This window comes from Acinonyx jubatus, chromosome A3, assembly GCF_027475565.1.
Source record: "Acinonyx jubatus isolate Ajub_Pintada_27869175 chromosome A3, VMU_Ajub_asm_v1.0, whole genome shotgun sequence".
Lineage (NCBI taxonomy): Eukaryota > Metazoa > Chordata > Mammalia > Carnivora > Felidae > Acinonyx > Acinonyx jubatus.
Genome location: NC_069388.1, coordinates 26,967,741 through 26,987,777, shown reverse-complemented (window position 1 = coordinate 26,987,777; position 20,037 = coordinate 26,967,741). Strand labels below are relative to the sequence as shown.

General features: G+C 49.8%; 1 protein-coding gene and 1 long non-coding RNA gene across 2 annotated transcripts; one reads left to right on the top strand and one right to left on the bottom strand.

The window, feature by feature from the left end:
• Positions 1–1,605: 1,605 nt before the first annotated feature.
• Positions 1,606–4,905, bottom strand: SOX12 (SRY-box transcription factor 12). The gene has a single exon (XM_027069783.2). It carries the CDS (start codon positions 4,450–4,452, stop codon positions 3,508–3,510), a length of 945 nt encoding a protein of 314 aa, XP_026925584.1. The 5' UTR covers positions 4,453–4,905; the 3' UTR covers positions 1,606–3,507.
• A 4,878-nt stretch (positions 4,906–9,783) lies between these two features.
• On the top strand, positions 9,784–16,023 carry LOC128311139 (uncharacterized). Its single transcript, XR_008289158.1, has 3 exons — positions 9,784–10,008; positions 13,750–13,846; positions 14,055–16,023. It is a non-coding gene; the product is annotated as an uncharacterized LOC128311139 (long non-coding RNA).
• Positions 16,024–20,037: the final 4,014 nt, after the last annotated feature.

Sequence of the window (20,037 nt, the reverse complement as noted above, 5' to 3'; positions counted from 1 at the left end):
CGGAGGGGCCCTGGGTGAGTGTCCGGAGGGGTGGGTGGTGCAAGTACTGCCTGCCAGCGTGTCCCCACACTGGACAGGAATGGCCAGACGTTTCTACCTGATCCCCCTGGGCCACCAGACACGGGCTGCCCTAGGGCTAGTGGATCTTGGCAGCTGGAGCCCATCCACTGACCAGATTCCTCACAGCCAGGGAAGTGCTCCTTAAAACGGGTTCAAGGGTGACACCCATCTCTATCTTCCTCACCTTCTCAACTCTTCCTGGAGGGATTTTTTTTCCCCATCTTGCTTTCAATCAGAGGCTGAGCCAAAGCACTGGAATTCTTGCACCTCCCCAAACAGACACCCCCCTTCTGTACACACCCAGCCCTCCCAAACCTGCAATCGTCCTCTTTTAACGCGTCTATGTGTACCCCAGTCCCCAAATACCCTCTCTCGATGAGGTCTGCACACTTGGCCTTCGTTCTTACAGGGGACACAGGCTCTGTCCAACCTCAGGAATCCACTGGACCTGGCAGTGGAGGCACTGGGGGGGGGGGGGGGGGAGGAGGGGGACAGAGTTTGAAAAGGTTTTCCTCGGTTTCCAAAACACGCTGGTAAGAATCTCAAGGACAGGAATCGCTGTGGCTTCTGTTGCTCCTCTTTTAGTCATTCAATAAATCTACACTGCAGGCCAATGATGGGCCGGCTCTGGGACCAATCCCGCCAGCCCAGGCCCTGCGCTGACAGCCTAACGCCATCTGTGGATTCAAACAGGGAAGGAGAGGCAGCACCCTGACACGACACTCCGCCAGAGCAGAGAACCAAGATGCGGGGCCCTGACTTTGACCTTGGCCGCTTGCAGGCCCTCCTGCAGGTTGCTGCACCACCCTGACCCCATTTCCTCTTCTGGACAATGGAGTAATATACTTCAGGGGGCACCTTGTTAAATGCTGCTCACCTCGAACTTCATTTCACCCTGAAGAAGGTACTGTTATCATCTTCATGTTATTCATATTGAGAGAAGACTCAGGGTGAAGTGAATTTGCTCAAGGTCACACAGATGCTCAGTGGTGGTGGTGCTGGGGCTTTTGCGCCCAGACGATGTGGCCCGACCCTTCTTAATTCTCATGAAGGGCAGGGTCAAACGGGCCCCCTTGGGCCAGGGATGCCTGCGACACTTGTTTCATTTGGTCCACGAGGATTTAAAGAGAGTTGCGTCAAAAAAAATGAAACAAATAAAAACAAATAAATAAAAATAACGGAGTCAGCTTTCATTTTGTAGTTGAGATGTTCACAGAAACATCCAGATTTCTACCTCCTCTTGAAAAACCAGGCCACCGTGGGTTGCCTTCCCACAAGGTCACAACTGGCGGGAGGAGAGCAGCTGTCCCCACGGAGTGTCTACCCAGACTCTCTCACGGACATGACCTGCCTGGCCCTGTGGGGGATGAATTGTCACCCTTAATCAAGACCAGGGAGTCCTGAGACAGAGGGAGACAGAGGCCTAAAGGGGCCAGGTGCCTTGCCCAGCGACCCCCAGCTCTTCCTGCACATGGACTTCAATCTGGCAAACTGTCTGGGGGAGGGTTGAGGAAAGGCACAGACATGTAGAACCACAGGGCAAGGTCGGGGCAAATACACTTTATTCAGTCCTGGCATCAGACTGGCGAAGTCCTGCTGTGGGTGCCAGTGCCCCAGATCGGGGGACCCCTCCCCTCAGCTACTAGACTAGTTCTCCAAGACCACAGACAGTGACATCTCTTCACTCACATGACGTTTTCTGGGTTTTTTTCATTGTCTTTTTGTTGTTGTTGTTTTTCTTAAAAAAAAAAAAAAGAGAGAGAGAGAGAGAGAGAAAGAGAGAAAGAGAAAGACAGACAGAGAGAGAGAGCGCGAGAAAGGCCCAGAGCCGGAGCACCAAGCTTAAAGGAGGCAGCTGGTGGCTTTGTCAGCGACGGGAACGCGTGGGGCAGAGACCTGCAGAGACCCTGGGCAGGGGTCCAGGAGGACTCTGGGACCGTTTGTTCCTGAGATTTGTGTGTGTGAATGAGAGTGTGTGCTCACCCGGGAGGGTGAACACACGCCGGTGAGATACAGGTAGTGAGGGCAAAAGGGGGTATGGGGAGGCCGGAGGGGCGGGACTTGAGCAGAGAGTTGGGGAGTAAGAGGGGGAATTTGGGGCAGGGGTCCCCGAGGGCACCTCGAACCAGACACAACCTCCTCCGACAGCAGCGCTATCCAGAGTTTTCACACGGAAAAACAGGCGCAAACGGCACACCTCCACTACTCTGCCCCTCCCTTCGGTGTCACTGGCCCAGTCGATGGTCTCAAGCCCGCCGTTCAAAAGTGGGTCTCTTCTTGTCACTCCGTCTGCTCTCATGCCTCAGTCTCAACACCCCCGCCCCCGTACCAACGTGCCTCAGCTTCTCCCACTGAATACGGTCACTGTGGGCACAGGACTTGAGTGATAAAAAAGGGCGGTGGGCTTAAGGGAGGAGTCCAGGCTGGGAGTGTGCCTTAACGTGATGGGGCACTTGGGATGGGGGTGGAGAGTAGCAAGGCCCTTGTCCCCAAATAGACTGGGAATTGCCTTGGTTCAGAGCTTTCTTGGGCGGTCCTCTCGTGGTGCAGTTCCAGATGAAGACCCTATTCCCAATTCCCGGATGGGGGAAAGAAAAGGCAAGTTTCTGGGTGCCAAGGTAGACTGTGGAGGCAGTCTAGCGGTGTGTGTATAGCAGGCGGGAGGGTGCACGTCAGTCTGGGTAACCCCGCAAGGAAAAGGGGTTATGCCACTTAGGGAGAGTTCCAAGCGCCAAACCCAACCCTTCCGGGCCAGCTAGTCTTTCTCCCCCTTCCTAGTGCTCCTCCCATTAAGGCAGAGACGCCCCGTCGGGTTGAAAGGAAGCCGCGGCTCCCGGATCAAAAGATTTCTAAGGATCGCTCAATGCCCGCCCCACTTCTTCCCGGAGCGGGCCACAGAGGCTTGCGGTTCAACTGGGACCGGCCCCCTCCTCCTAAGAAGCATTAAGCATGCGCGAGAAGGGGGCGGGCCCCAGCGCTCGGGGGAGGGGAGCGAAGGGGTTTGGGAGGAGCGCGCGGTGCCGCCCAGCCGCAGCGCCCCCCTAAACCAGGGAGGAGGCGGGCTGAGCGAAGGCGGAGGGATCGGGAGCAAGGGCAGGGGCGTGTCCTCCGGCCACGAGGAGGGGCGTGTGCGAGGTGGGGGGAGGGGTGCAGGTCTGTAGGAGTGGACGGGAGGTGTAACGGAGGGGGGCTGGCTGCTGGTGGCTGTGCGGGAGGGGGCAAGACGGGGCGGGGCTTGGATGTCAGGGAAAGAGTGGGGGTTGGGCTGCCTTGGGGTGTGTCTGCGGGGGAGGGGCATGTCTGGGTTTGAGGGGGATGGGCACGTCTGGGAGGGGGGAGGCTGCGCGGGAGATGGGGTGCCAGCCTCGGCCTCCGAGGGGCCCCAATACCTGATTCCTGTATGTAAACAGCTGGTTTGGGGGCGTGCGCGCCCCGCTGACGGTGGGCTCAGTAGGTGAAAACCAGGTCGGCGATGCTAGACGGGCGCCAGTCCCCCGCGATCATCTCGGTAACTTCGGGGGTGCAGTAGTCCGGGAACTCGAAATGCGACGTGCCCGAGGGGGGCGGCAGGTCCGGGTCGCGGTCCAGGGCGCTGCAGTCCAGGCCGGCGGGGCCGGGGGGCAGTCTGGACAGAAAGCCCAGCGGCTCCTCCCCCGACGCCACCGTCTCCTCTTCGCCTTCCTCCACCGCCGCCGCCTCCTCCTCCTCTTCCTCTGGCTCCTCGTCCTCCGACGGAGTGGGGGAGGCGGCGGTGACAGCCGCCCCCTCGCCCGACGGCCCTTGGGCGCGCTCCGCGGGTCCCCGGGCAGCCCGCCCCGCTGGGACCATCCTCCACAGCTCCCTCCCTGGGGTCTCGACCAGGCGCACTTCCAGCAGCTCCTCGTCGTCGTCCTCGTCGTCGTCCTCGGGCGCCGCCGCGCTGCCCCCCAAAGGCCCGCCCGCTGCTCGGCGGCCCCCGCGGCCAGGCAGCTGCGGCCCGGGCTTGAGCCGGCTGCCGCCACCACCGCCGCCGGGGGGGCGGGGCCGCGCCTTGGCGGGCGCCCCCTTGCTCTTTTTGCGCGGCCGGTACTTGTAGTCCGGGTAATCCGCCATGTGCTTGAGGCGCAGCCGCTCCGCCTCCCGCACAAACGGGATCTTCTCCGAGTCCTGCAGCAGCTGCCAGCGGCGGCCCAGGCGCTTGGAGATCTCGGCGTTGTGCATGTCGGGCCACTGGTCCATGATCTTCCGCCGCTCGTGCTGCGACCACACCATGAACGCGTTCATCGGTCTCTTAATGTGGCCGCTCGGCGTCTTGCACCAGCCGGGCTCACGCGCCCCCTCCTCGGCCGGCCCGGGCCCCGGGGGCGGCGGCCCGCCGTCCCGCTTGGCCCTCGCGCCCCGCTGCTGCACCATCGCGCCTGGGCCCGGGGCCGCTAGACGCCGCCGGGGGCCGTCCGCATCCTCCGCGGCTGGGGGTGGGGGAGGAGGCAGCAGCGACGGAGGGGCGGCCCCGCCCCGCAGCTCGGCCCGGCCCCCGCGAGCTGGGGAGCGAGGAGCTGGGCGCTCGGGCCCAACGGACGGCGGGGGGAGAAGGTCAGCGGCGCGGTCTCAGGCGGGCTCGGCGCGCCCCCGCCGCCTCCGGCAAGTTGCGCCCAGCCGCACGCTGCACATTGTTTTGCGGGGGCGGAGGAATCGCACCCTCCGGCCCCCGCGGGCTCTCCTCTCAGTCTCCTGCTCCGCCGCGGCCCGCGCGCGCCGCTCCCCGCCCCGCCGCCTTCCAGTGTCTTTCTCCCCGCGCGGCCCCGCCGGCGCGCGCGCCACCCCTCCCCCTCGCCGTCTGCGGGCCGCTGCGGCGCGCGCGGGGCCGCCCCGTGTAAACACCGAGGTGCCCGCTTGGGCTGCGGCCGGGCCACGCCTCGCGCTCAGGCGGCGCGTCACCCGTTGCTGGGCAGAGAAGCTGGTATTTGCATCTCCCAATCGCTGGCTGCCGGGGCGGGGCGGAGCTCGGGCTGCGGGGCTGGGCGGTCTCGCTGGGTTGGAGGGTGTCGGATGAGGTTGGTTTCTTTTCTTAGGCTGGGGACTGGGAGGAGGGTGGGGGAACGCGGAGCGTGCTTCCCATCTGCCTCCGAAAGCTCCCGCCCCACGTTGCCTTTGAAATTTTAGCTTATTCTGTGACACCTGCCGCCAGGTGGGACATCCGCCCCCTCCTCTTTCAGGAGCGTCTTTCTGCACAGTCCCAGGACAGAATGTGGGGGCACTCAGGCTCGGGAAAGCTCAAGAGTACAGTCTCATCGTTTCAGAGATGTAGCCCCTGCCTACTACACATAGGGTCCAGCCACACAGAGGCTCGACAAATGCTTTGAACTCAATGAACGAAGCGCTTTCATGTTATTTTAAACCTCGTTTGAAGCCCCACAAGAGTCCTGAGAAAGAAAGGAATAGGACGCCTATTTTCCGGATTCAGAACAAGAAAGACACGCAGACTAGTAAGGCTCGAATCCTAGGCTCGCAGTCCCTCCCTCTCTTCCCAGCTCAGCGCATCTCGCTGGGGCGAGTCGCGTGGATCATGTCGCCTACCAGCCAAGGGTCCTGAGCAGGGCTGACTAACTGATTTTTCACAGTCCTCAGGCGAGGTTCGAGGATGCGTGAGTGTCCCATCCCCAGGGCCCAACCTACACAGCCACCCGCCGGGTGCGGACAAGGGCGCGACGCCCCTCCTGGGTCTGGAGAAGCGTGCGCGGGCACGGGGGCGGAGCCAGCGCGAGGGGCGTGTCCGCGACGCATGCTCTAGGCGCGTGGCGGGGAGGGGCTGCGCGCTCCCAGTTCACCACGTGTGAGCCGGCTCGGGAACCGCGGGCCCTGTGCTGCCCCCGGGGGAGGTCACCTTCACGGCGCCATGGGCCTGGGCGATGGGAGGGGGCGCGTAGGCCTCGCCCCTCAGGACTAGGAGCTGGGAGGGGTCGGGACGAGGTCCTCTAAAGTGTCTTTCTGCTGGGGCGTAGTGGGCACTGTCCGGGGCGGAGAGTGGAGAGCCCGGCGACAGACCTCACCCACCACTAGGCGGGTTGGGGCAGAGAGCCCAGCTGGAGGGTGTAGAGCAAGGAGGAAGGGCTGAGGTGCGGCTCCGCAGACGCGGGGGGCGGGGTGATGCTCTGGGTGCCCGGGAGGGAAATGGGAGCGTGTGGCCGGCGGGAGGGGGCGATCCTTAAAGGCACAAGGCGCTCGGAAGGACAAGGCCGCGCTCCCGACCAAATGGTCCTTCCTGGGATTTACTGGACGCTGAGATTCGGAGCTTCCCTGAGTTTGAACCTTCAGAACTGGAGCCTGGCCTGTTCCATCCTCCATGGAGTCAGAATTACAGTATTCGTATCCCGATTCCTCCTCCTTGTCCTTGAAATGGGGGAAAAAACCATTTCTCCCTCATATGGTTGTTTTACAAGTTAAATGGGGATACTGGCTGTGAACAAATCTGACACCTAGTAAATGCTCAATAAATATTAGTTATCTGGGACTCTGGGCACCAACAACGTAGAGACACCAACATAATTTTTTAAAATTGGCGAGGTGGGGATGGGTTTATTTCAAAAAGGGCATCCGGGCACTTGGGGGGGGGGGGCACAGTCAGTTAAGCTACTGACTTGATTTTGGCTCAGGTCCTGACCTCCGGGTTCCTGAGGTCCAGCCCTGGGTAGGACGCTGCACTGACAGCACGGAGCCCGCTTCTCTCTCTCTCTCTCTCTCTCTCTCCCCGCCCACCCCGTGCTCATGCTGTCTCTCAAAGAAACATTAAAAAAAAAAAGTGTGCAAGTGCACTGCAATCAATTTTAGAATATTTTCATCAACCCCCAAGGAAATTCTGTGCTTGTTTTCCATCTCTCCACCTCTGTCTCAATGGATTTGCTGCACCATTTTATATTCCTACCATCATGTGTGAGGGATGCAATGTCTCCTTGCTCTTACTTTTGAAAATACGGCTCTTAAAAATGTATCCTCTTGCCTCTAGCTTTGTCAAAAAGGTATCATGCTGTTATATATCCTGGTATTTACTTTCTCATTCAGTATTATAGTGCTAAGGTTCACCTAAAGTATTGCACCCATATGGGGTTCATTTTCCACTGTGGGGATATGCTACAATTTTCCTATCTGTTGTCCTGTCCATGGACAGTTGGATTATTGCCAGGTTTTTGCTCTTAATAAGGAGTGTTACTGTTAACAATCCTAGATGTGTCCCTGGAGTTCAAGTGCAGGGTCTCCAGAGTATATATCATGGAAAGTGTGATGGCTACATCTGAGGACGTGTGAATGCTAACTTTTACAAGGTAATGTTGTAAAACTGCCAGCTTGCACCAATTTACTTTTTCACTAGGAGCAGAGAAGAGATTCTTTTCATCCACATCTTGTCCAAAGTTTGGTATTATCAAGCATCTTAATGTTTGCTTGCATTATTCTCTCTCATCATGATTTCCGTTTGCTCTATGGCACTTACCACCTTCTGGAATTATTTTATTTGTTCACTCGGTTTTTGCCCATCTTCCCTCCACTAAAATGTAAGATCCACGAGGGCAGAGATTTTTGTCTGTTTTGTTTTATGGCTCTATCCCTAGGAGGGTGCCTAGCACATCATAAGTACTGATTAAATATTTATTGAGTGAATCAAAGTCAGTGTTCTATCAAGAGTACACTCAAATTCCTACAAGAGCCCAGAGAAGAAAGTAAAATTTTGAAAAAGAAAACCTAAAACTCAGATCCGCTGCTGAGATGCAGCGGTTATCAGTGCATACGGACTACCTTGAGTCCTTTCTAATGGGTGCCCCAGAGTCTAAATCTTGTAGGCCACGGGTGTTCAAGGCTGGGCTCACCACTGAGCTGTTCAGTGTAGACTGCAGTAGGAAGACAGTGAGTTTCTTGGAGAGATGCTGACCACCACTACCCCATGGTCCAGGCCACCATCACCTCTCATCGGGCACCTGTCCAGCCTCCTTTCTGGTCCCTGCACCCACCAGGTCTCCTTCCATTTCATTCTCTTTCCTGAAGCCAGAGCAATGGTATGTTTTACTCACCAATCTGATTGTGTATCTTCCCTTTTTAAAAACCTTCATTGGTTTCTTCATTACTCTCAAGATGAACACCAGGCTTTTATTGGCCCAGCAGGCTTGGTCTGACCCCTCCTCACCGATTTGACCTCCTCTCTTACTTTCTTTGTCCTGAGGCAGTTTCCAGCCACTCTGGCCCTCCTCCCTTTGTGGAACAAGCTGGGCTGCCTCCCCACACAGGGTGTTGAGAAGTCTGTTCCCTCACCTTTCCAGCACTCCTACCTCTGTCTCCCTCCTTGTAGCCCTCCTAGCCCCATGTCCCTTGCCTTCAGTGCACCAGTCAGTGGCCTACCTGGCCCATGTGACACTTGGGATAGAGAACTTTTTAACACCTATATCCTCTAAATGGCAGTATTTTCAACAACAGTTATAAAATATAATAAATAATATTAATGATAATGGCCAGAAAAGAAATGTAGATGGTGAAAATATTCTTTGAACTTTTTATAGGTAAGCATGTCAGCAAAAATAAACATGACAATACAAAAAAGGGAAAAGAGTATTGAATCAATAGTTTTCAGTTACATTAATGTATTTCTTTGAAAAAGAAAAGAAAAGAAAGAACACACCTACATAGTCGTCTATTATAATGATGATTACGTTATGTTACAGTTTAAAAACACGAAAATGCTTTAAAAATAACAATCAGGGGCACCTGGGTGGCTCAGTCAGTTAGGCATCCGACTCTTGATCTCAGCTCAGGTCTTGATCTCAGGGTCATGAGTTCAAGCCCTGTGTTGGGCTCCATATTGGGCATGGAGCCTACTTAAAAAAAATTTTTTTTTAAAGATTCAATTTTAAGATTAAATATATTATTCAAGTTTGGTAAAACATAATTTCACCAGGGGCACCTGGCTGGCTCAGTCAGCAGAGCATGAGACTCTTGATCTCACGGTTGTGGGTTTAAGCCCCACATTGGGCAAGGAGCCTACTCAAAAAATGCCACCAAAAAAAAACCACATAATTTTGCCAAATGAAAATTATAATGTAATGTAATGTAATGTAATATAGCATAATAATATAATTTTACTAAATAATAAAATCTGCAGTTACCACACAGCGATTCACTCTTTGTTTCCCTGTTTCAGCTTAAATACAAAAGCTTCAAGTGGTCACATAGGATCAGAGAATTGAAGCAGCTCAAGCTTCATAATCACTGTGCTATCATTGTTTATTTTGAATCTATTGTTTAAACAGAGACATATGTTGTACCAAAGGGGCTGCAGACACAAGTGCTCAGGAAGCTAGCTGGAATAATTCTGTACTGTTACGAGCTTATTTTCAAAACTAACATGCGTAGCTGCATCTGACTCGGCATGTGTTAGGGGCTGACTGAACGGATAGTGCTGTGAATTAACTTCCTTGTAGAATATAATATTTATTAGTGCACAAGTAATTAAAGTAGGCTGATTTGAAGCTTACAAATATATTATTAAGACTCAAGTTAGACCAACAAATTGATCTTCGGGGAGGAGTATTTTACCACTGACAAGGTTTACAAGGGTGGGCCCATGGAGGAGATAATAAAAGGCAGGCTGACTTTCAATCCGTTTTATTATTGTTTTTAAATTCTCTGCAGACGACACACCCTCTTGTTGCCTGCACAGCCCCACTTGGAACGCTACGGCAGAGCAGAAGCTCCATGAGATCAGAAGACCCGCCGAATTTCCACTCGCACCATTGTGTCCCCAGCACCTAGCAGATCTTGACAGAACAGAGACTGAATATCTGTTCAAATAAGGGAGGAAGGAGCCAACCCAGACACCATCATGCAACTCCACGCACCCCAACTCTATCTTTCTCCAAAACATCAGTGTGTGAACCGGCATGATCATCAAGGATGTCCCTAACGAAGAGGGAGGACAGTAAGAACAAGGTAATTCGCTTTTTGATTTACCTGACTGTCTTCTTTAAAAATTCAGAGATTAAAGGCATGCCTGGGTGACTCAGTCGGTTAAGCGTCTGACTTCGGCTCAGGTCATGATCTCATGGCTTGTGGGTTTGTAAGTTTGAGCACCACATCGGGCTCTGTGCTGACAGCTCAGAGCCTGGAGCCTGCTTCGGATTCTGTGTCTCCTTCTCTCTCTGCCCCTCCCCCACTTGTGCTCTGTCTCTCAAAAATAAATAAATGTAAAACAAATTTTTTTTTTTAAATTCAGAGATTATGATGGTGTGAGCGTGTGTGTGTGTGTTTGTGTGTGTGCCATGTCTCTTTCTTTTACCAAATAATAGTATAGAACTGCACATGGGGCTCTTGATCACTTAAAAATGGCTGGTGCAGGGGCACCTGGGTGGCTCAGTCAGTTAAGTGTCTGGCTTCGGCTCAGGTCATGATTTCACGGTTTGTGAGTTCGAGCCCCGTGTCGGGCTCTGTGCTGACAGCTCAGAGCCTGGAGCCTGCTTCGCATTCTATGTCTTCTTCTCTCTCTGCTCCTTCCCTGCTCATGCTTTGTCTCTCTCTGTCTCAAGAATAAGTAAAACATTAAAAAAAAATGGCTAGTGCAAATCAAAATGTGCTATCGTGCAAAATTTTCACTGGTTTTCAAAGACCGCATAAAAAATGTAAAATATTGCATTAACATTTTTCTCTTGATTTTGTGTTGAGATTATAATATTTTGTATGTATTAGTTAAATAAAATACGTTAAGATTAATTTCACCTTTTTTTACCATTTTATTTATGTATTCATTTATTTTTAATTAATTAAATTTTTAATTTTTTTTTTTTTTGAGAGAATGCAAGTAGGGGAGAGGGGAAAAGGAATAGGGAGAGAGAGAATCTTAAGCAGGTTCCACACCCAGGTCAGGGGCTCAGTATCACGACTGTGAGATCATAAACAGAGTCAAAATCAAGAGTCTGACACTCAACCCACTGAGCCACTCAGGAACTCCTTTTTTTTAACCTTTTTAAAATGTGGCTTCTGGAAAATTAAAAAAAAAATGTTTATTTATTTTTGAGAGAAAAAGAGAGACAGAGCACAAGCAGGGGAGGGGCAGAGAGAGACGGAGACACAGAATCTAAGGCAGGCTCCAGGCTGTGAGCTGTCAGCACAGAGTCTGATGTGGGGTCGAACCCACAAACTGTGAGATCATGACCTGAGCTAAAGTTGGTTGCTTAGCCAACTGAGCCACCCAGGCGCCCTTGGAAAATTTTAAATTACATTTAAGGCTTGCATTGTATTTCCAATAGATAAGACTAATATAGAAGGTGGAGGTTTTTCTCATTTTATTTTATTTATTTTATTATTTATTTTAAATGTTTATTTTTGAGTGAGAGTGTGAGTGTTTATTTTTGAGGGAGGGGCTGAGAGAGAGGGAGACCGAGGGTCCAAAGCCAGCTCCGTGCTGACAGTGGAGAGCCCGATGCGGGGTTTGATCTCAGGAACGGTGACCTCGTGACTTGAGCTGAAATCAAGAGTTGGACACTTAACCAACTGAGCCACCCAGGGGACTCAGTTTTTCCCATTTTAGCAAAATTAAAAGTGGGCCATCTTTTGCCTATCCCCCAATTTTAAAATGTGTGTTTTGAGTTTGGTTTGGTTTTGTTTTGTTTGGGTTTTGTTTTATTTTTGTTTTTTTAAACTTCTCTGTGAAATTCCCAAGTTTTAAAAATCCTGCTGGAATACTGGATGGTCAATCCATGGATGTAGTGTGAGATTCAGAAAAACACAAGGCAGAAAGGAGAGACCAGAATTGGGGACAGGTTTACAGAGAGAAGAGGACAGCAGGAGAGTCATTTTAACAGCACCAGCATGACTGATGGAATGGGGAATAATCATATTGGAGAAGGAAGGGAAGGTGACTGAATGGGGAGGGGATTTTATCTGGGTAGTGGGTCCCACCTGGTGACTCTGAAATCACACACCACTGGTAAATCCCCACATCTCCTGGAGTATAATCTTTACCCCCACAACCTGACTCTGAAATTCATCAGACTTTTTCTTTTGGGGGTGACCATATTATTTATGATGAAAGGGACACTGTTAATAATTATGCTGGAACAACAGAAATAAACTGGGTAAACTGGGAAGCAGGTTATCCTCATCTCATTGGCTAAATGTCGGGGACTCCCCTTCGATGAGTTAGAAGTCAAGCAGGCAGATACTGGGGTTTTAAACAATCAAAGTGTCCAGGGTTTGAAATGAAAATTTGTTCAATATTATTAATCTTTGGGATGTTATTTCAACTCCTTTGTTTCGATTTTCTCATCTGCAAAATGGGAGAGTATAATAGGTTAGGACATGGGACGTGATAAAAGGCTCAGTAAATGGTAGCTATAACAAAAGCAACAAAAAGATACAAAAGGCAAAACTATAAAGATAGTAAAAAGATCTATGGTTGTCGGGGTTTGAGGGAGAGAAGGTTGACTAGGTGAAGCACAGACGACTTAAATCCTAATGCATGAGAATATTAAAAAATCATTTTAAACATCTGGAGAATCTCAAGATGGAATGAAGAATTCGACAAAATAGTCGAATTGTATTAGGAACGTATGAAGTGGGGCGCCTGGGTGGCTCAGGCGGTTAAGCGTCCGACTTCAGCTCAGGTCACGATCTCGCGGTCCGTGAGTTCGAGCCCCGCGTTGGGCTCTGGGCTGACGGCTCAGATCCTGGAGCCTGCTTCCGATTCTGTGTCTCCCTCTCTCTCTGCCCCTCCCCCGTTCATGCTCTGTCTCTCTCTGTCTCAAAAATAAATAAACGTTTAAAAAAATTAAAAAAAAAAAAAGAAATGTATGAAGCAACCCCACTGAAGAGGGTGGGGAAAGGGTGCCGACTTAAGTAACTTTAGAAATGAATGGCTCCTGTAAAACTAAAGAGTAACGAAGTACTGTCCTCTAGTTGATAAAGTTTCCCACAGGGCTATGGGTTAACAATGCTGATACTGCTGTATATGTATACTGGAAATGAACAATTAGGTAAATGGATGCTGGAGAGTGGGAGCCAGGTCTCTCATTGTTGGAGTGGGAATGTACAGGTAGGCAAGGAGAGAAGGCTATAATGACTCGTGGTAACGGATTAGAATTGGAAATAGAAATAGAAACTCATGTTTAGCTTACTACAGATCCAGATGGTTACATGCAGAAATATTTATAGATGTGTGTACACACACAAGTTAGCATATACACATATACTTCTTTGTTCTGTTAGTTGAAAAGGCTTCAAAGAAATGACACTTCAGTAGCAATGAGCACCCTTAGCGTCCCAGTCTTGGTTTCTAATATCATTCTCCAATGGGAGGAATCGGGCCTTTTGAGAAACAGCTGATTCTAGGACTGGGGCGGGGAAATATGCAAGATAAGCCTGGGGCGAAGATAAGTGCCCCAAAACAACAACAGTATGAAGGACAGACACACAAAGACGCGGGATATGTCAAAGGGACACAGGAGTTAACTAAAAGAGCCCCCAAAGGCCAAAGCTGGAACAATTTGAGCAACAAAATTAAGTAGTATTGGATCATAACCTAATGTATGAAATAAATATCTATGAGTCCATACTGGTATAAATAAGTAACTGAATAAATCAATAGAAAGGACAAATCTTGAGTGCAGAAAAACTCCAAATAACTATGTATATACTCTACTCTTTTTTTTTTTTTTAATGTTTGTTTATGTTTGACAGAGAGAGCCCCAGCAGGGGAGATGCAGAGGGAGGGACAGAAGAAGCAAGCTATGCACCCACAGCAGAGAGCTCAATGGGGGACTCAAACTCATGAATGGTGAGATCATGACCTGAGCCCAAGTCACACACTTAAACCACTGAGCCACCCAGGCGCCACTAAATACTCCACTCTTAAAGGGGTGGAACAAAAATCCCACCCTTACGGTGTGGCCTGAGCATAGTCACTTCATTCCAAAGAGGACAGTATGAAAAAGGGTAAAAGTAACTTTCCAGTGGAGAAATCTGACAAATTCCTCTTCATCCAGGTGTTCGAGGTCAACACCAACAGTGATAAGTCATGTTGATGTCTGAGAAACTGCCACAGCCCAGAGGAACCTAAGGGGTCGTGAGATAAATGCTAAGTGGCATCCTGGATGGGATCCTGGCATAGAAAAAAGACATCAGGTAAAAACTAAGGAAATTTGAATGAACTATGAACTTTAGCTACTAACAGTGTATCATTATTTAACAAATGTATCATGTTAATATAATATGTTAATAATAGAGGAGAGAGGGTGGGTGGGGGATAAAGAATTTTGTATTATCTTCACAATTTTTCTATAAATGTAAAAGTGTTCTAAAACATAAGGTTTATTTTTAAAAACACGGCACAAGGCTTTGTTTATTTACACTTTAGAGTGTCAAAGCCATTACACTGCCTACCTTGAAAATGGAATTTCCTCAATGGATTAAAATAAATATTCATTTATCCTACAGTTTTAATATGTTTTGAATCCAGGAGTTAAATTGATCAATAAAAGTTGGCTACCAATTACTTAGGTCAATGTCTTATGAACTCAGCGTCAAAAACGCAGCGTCGTTAATTTGTATGTAGTTGTAATACAAACAAGGAAAGACGACTGGTTCCTTGATCATTTTAACTTCGATGAAAATACCTGTGATGAAAGAAATCCACATAGAGCAGATATCAACCCCAATGCTTGCATTTTGCTTGCCTAAAATTGTTTAGTACAGAACGACTTATATTGTTGTGTAATTGGAACAATTTTGTTCTCCTTAAATAAAATACCAGCCAAAGATCATTCAGGCTGCAACTGACAAAAGGCGTTACTACTAGTTTCTTCTAATTTAGAGAATTCCCTTTTTTTTTTTTTTTTTAAAATCGAGAGTCTTGTTGCTACATTGAAGCTAAAAGGAGAGCGGGGTCGAAGCCCATTGGTGGTGTCCCTGGGCCGAGGGCAGGACTCTAAGCCAAGGGGCCTGCCCATTGGTGGGCTGCCCGGCAGCTGTGGGGCAGGGGCGCCTGGGATGGAGCTCGCAACCCATTGGCTGCGTCGCTGGAGGATGGTGTAATGGACCGCCAAGGCCTGTGCAGCCGGTTTCTACAGCAACGGAGGCTTGAAAGAGCCACTCAGATTTCGGCGTTCACCCCCAACTCCCCCTTCCGGAGGGGGCAGGGCGGCCTGGATTTGAGGGCCGGAGAGGAAGGCGTGGGGGATGGGAGTTAAGGGGACAGAGCCTTCCTCCGACCAAAGCTACCTTGCAAAGCAACATTTGAACTGGGTTCGAGGAACCTGGCCTGCGTGTTCACTGGGGGGGGGAATCTGCCAAACAGCCATAAAGAAGAAAGCGGAAAATGATATATAATACCGTCCCTCCCTGATTTTTCCATTGGTAATATCTTGCATGCGAACGAGCACAAAGCCCGGCACAGAGTAGGGCCTCAATACTTAATGGGAGGGAGAAAGAAAAGGAAGGGAGGAAGGAAGAGAAAGGGGAGACGGAGGGAGGAGGATCCATGATGTGGGCAACGTGGCGTGAGACAAAGTGCCCGCCCTACTGGGCTGAAATTCCACAGTCAGACCCCGAGAACTGAGGGGGAATGATGGCCTTAGGAACGGGGGCTTGAAGGAGAGTGGGGTCGCCGGGGCGCTGGCGGAGGGAGGGGGGCGGCTTACAGGCTCCTGGCTCTGGATATTTGGAAGACCTGACTCTGCAGTAAGACGCCCTGGGTTCACATTCCCGCGAGCTCTGTCACTTGCCAGCTGCCAGTGCTTCAAACTCTCCGGATCCCGGTGTCTTTGTGTTTGGGGAGTAATAATACTTCATTGAGTTGGTGTCAGAACTGAGTTAAGATAATGCATGTCAAGTTCTTAAAACAATGCCCGAAACATAATAAATGTGCAATCACCAGTAGCTGTTTTCCCAATTGAAGAGGGGTGGGATCTAAGCGGAGAGAATAGGGCGGTTGTCATTGTTGGGTAAGGAGGGAGGCGGGAGGAGCAGTGTGGAAATCCTACAAAAGAGACCAGTTTGGATGTCATATAGAAAAATCACCGGAGATGATAGCCAGCGGGCAAAAAAGGAAGAAAAATGAAAACAAAACAACAACAAAAAAAACAAGGTTGGTAGCTACTGTTTGCTGAGGGTCTGGCATTCTGCCAGATCCTTTGCATGAATTGTTTCATTTCATTTTCCCACCAGCCCTGATGAGACAGTTATCATTAAACCCATTTTTCTGGTAGGGAAACAGGCCCAGAGAGGTTATGTGGCTTGTCTGAGCTAAGAAATGACAAAACCAAACAGGGGCAATTGTGAGGCCCGGGACAAGAGTGCAATTGGAGGTCTATCTGTCTCTAGTTAGAAGTTATACATCAGTATAATGTGCTGAATGAAATATGTTTAATTCTCCTTCTTGATGAATATACTTCCAGAAAAACCTGGAAGGCCAGGTTCGAATTAGAAGTACAGGACTGAAGGCACCTGGGTGGCTCAGTCGGCTAAGCATCAGACTCTCAGTTTCTGCTAAGGTCATGATCTCAGGGTTTTGTGAGTTCGAGCCCCAAGTTGGGCTCTGACCTGATGGTGCGGAGCTTGCTTGAGATTCTCTCTCTCTCTCTCTCTCTCTCTCTCTCTCTCTCTCTCTCTCTCTCTCCTCTCTCCCTCTATGCCTCCCTCTCTCTCTCTCCCTCTCTCTCTGCCCCTCCCCTGCTCATGCTGTCTCTGTCTCTCTCAAATATATAAACTTAAAAAAAAAAAAACAACAGGGGTGCCTAGGTGGCTCAGTCCGTTAAGCATCTGACTTTGGCTCAGGTCATGATCTCATGGCTCGTGGGTTCAAGCCCCACGTAAGGCTGTGTGCTGACAGCTCAGAGCCTAGAGCCCGCTTTGGATTCTGTGTCTCCCTCTCCGCCCCTCCCCCACTCACAGTCTGTCTCTCTCTCCTCCAAAAATAAACATTAAAAAATGTTTTTTAACCTTAAAAAATACAAAAGGAATTCCAGGACCTTTGGAATTCTGTGCCAGAATGTGTTGGCCCAAGGAGCAACTGGATCCTGCCCTTGTCCAGCTACCTCCCCTCCCACGCATCCCACCAGGGAGGGACGCAGCATGCATGAGTGGACAACCCAGCCCCCACGTCTGAGCTGCCTCTTACAAACAGCTACTTTAAGAACTAAGCCTCCGTCTATAAGGTGTGCATTAGGCAGTGTAGTTTGCCCTCAGCTGAGCAGGACCCAGGGATGAGACCCCCACGGGTGAGACCTGTGAAGGCTCTGTAAATGAGCTCAGGGATATTTTGGAAGGGAATTCTGGGGTCTTGGGAAATGTTCTAGAAAGGGAGGGCACAGACTCTGGTGGGCAGGTCCTCTTGTGCCTAGGAATCCTCACCCCCACCTCCTGGGGAGGAGCAATCCGGCCTCAGGGCAATGGCTATTCTTGCCGGTGGTAAGAGAGTGTTGAAGCCAGGCACTTGGAATCCTGGAACTAACTGCGTGCTCTCCCGGGTCCTCACTGTGCCAGGGGACTGGCAGGCGGTGTCAGTGATATGCCCTCAGAGAAATAGGGGAGGAGGGGCCAGACCTCTCAGGCTGAAGGAAACCCTTATCCAAGGTGAAGACTGAAGGAGTGAATTAGGTTTTTAAAGATGAAAGAATAAGCCCTGGGGTCCCTGGGTAGCTCAGTCGTGTGGCGCGACCAGCTCTTGATTTCGACTCTGGTCGTGATCTCAGGATTTGATTTGTGAGTTCGAGTCCCGCCTCAGGCTCTATGCTGATAGTACAGAGCCTGCTTGGAATTCTCTCTCTCTCTCTCTCTCTCTCTCTCTCTCTCTCTCTCTCTCCCTCTCCCCCTCTCCCGTTTGCTCGCTCCCTCTCTCTCAAAAATAAAGAAATAAACATTAAGAAATAGATAAGTGTACTCTTAATCCCCTTCACTTATTTCACCCATTCCCCCAACCACCTCCGTAATTCTAAAAAAAAAAAAAAGAAAGAAAAGAAAAGAAAAAGATGAAAGAATAATCCCTTTTTCAGGAGACAGTCCGTGCAGGTGTGCTAAGGGATACTTCGAGTACCATTAAAGGACAAGTAGACACAATGTCTTGATCTGTAACCTTAGCCAAGTAATTTCTAGATCATTCATGCAATAAATATTTATTGAGCTTTTCCTGTGTGCCAGACCCAGTGTTAAATGCTGGGCTACAACCAAGAGCAAAAAAGTCATGATTCCTGCCCTCTGGGAGCTCAAAATTGAGAGACAGAGGCAGATAGTAATCAAACCATGGCATAAATAAACATATCATTGTACTTGCGGGAGCTGCTGGGAGGAGGGAGTGTTAGAGGGTCTGGTCTAGAAGGTTAGGGAAGGCTGCGGTTAGAAAGTGGCATTAGAGCTGAACACTAGGAAAGGTAAGGGTTAACCATGGGTCGAGTCTGGGAGGGTGAATTCCTGGAATGACTAGCAGGAGCCTAGCCGGGGTGGGGGTGGGGGGTGAGGCCCAGAAGAGGCAGGACTCTAGCAGGGCCTGGTGGGCCCCCCAGGGAGAGGACACAAAGTCTTTGAAGGTCTTTAAACTGGGGAGTAATGTGATCAGATTTCATTCTGGGGACTGTTGTCCAGGATTGAAGGAGAGGGTGCTAGGAAGCAGAGAGACTAGTGAGTTGGCTGCTTGAGAGTCTTAAACTTTCCCATCAAAATTTCTTATTTTTAAAGATAAAGGAGGTGAACTTCAGGCTCTGTAGAATCTACAGGAATTTCCTTGAAGTCTTGTGTTGTATTTTGCATTTATTTTTGTTGTTGTTGTTGTTTTTGCCGCAGACAACACGTGAAATCATTAAAACAAAACAAAACAGGGGCGCCTGGGTGGCGCAGTCGGTTAAGCGTCCGACTTTAGCCAGGTCACGATCTCGCGGTCCGTGAGTTCGAGCTCCGCGTCAGGCTCTGGGCTGATGGCTCAGAGCCTGGAGCCTGCTTCCGATTCTGTGTCTCCCTCTCTCTCTCTGCCCCTCCCCCGTTCATGCTCTGTCTCTCTCTGTCCCAAAAATAAATAAACGTTGAAAAAAAATTAAAAAAAAACCACAAAAACAAAACAAAACAAAGCCTCCAGGGACATACTGCATAAAATTAGTTTTCCTTTCACCTCACACTCCAAATATCCCGTTCTTCTCAGAAAGCACAACAGTTACCAATTTCACTAATATCCTTCCAGAGTTGTTCTACACATAAATAAGCATTTGATAGGTCTATCAGATCATTACCATCGTGCACTTAAATCTTACAGTTTGATGGTCAGCTATAACTCAATAAAGCTGACAAAAATCAGAAATTTGAAATAGTAGCATACTGTATCTTGCTTTGTTCACTTTAAAATATGTCTCAGAGAGCATTCTGTATTAATGCACAAAGAACTATTCTGTTAAACAGCTGCATAGTGGTCCACTATTTAAATGTGCCATAGTCTATCTGACTAGTTCCCTATTGATAGGCAATCAGTTTCGTTCCAGTCCTTAGTACCCCAAGTAATTCTTCAGTGAACATCCTGGTACACGGGTATTGTTTACACACGTCCAAGTTTAGCTATAGATTCATTTCCTATAAATGAATGCTGTGTTACAGATTATGTAAATTAAAATTTTTTTCCCCAATGTTTGTTTATTTTTGAGAGAGAGAGAGACAGAGCATGAGCAGGGGAGGGGCAGAGAGAGAGGGAGACGCAGAATCCGAAGCAGGCTCTGAGCTGTCAGCACAGAGTCCGACGCACAGACCGAGAGATCATGACCTGAGCCAAGGTCGGACACTTAACCGACTGAGCCACCGCCCCCACCCCCAATCCTCCTCCATATTGTATCTGTGTTTACTTTCATGAAACATGTCCTCCCCCAAATATTCCCGGTCACGTTGATAAGCCAGTAAGGGGCACTGTATGGATACACTGGCATTGCACATATCTGGTACACTCTCATGAAACTCCACCTTAAACTCGGGATGATCTGAGCCGTGCTCACCCATAGC

Excerpts from the sequence above, each read along its gene's own strand:
- SOX12 (XM_027069783.2), bottom strand. The coding sequence starts at position 4,452 with ATGGTGCAGCAGCGGGGCGCGAGGGCCAAGCGGGACGGCGGGCCGCCG.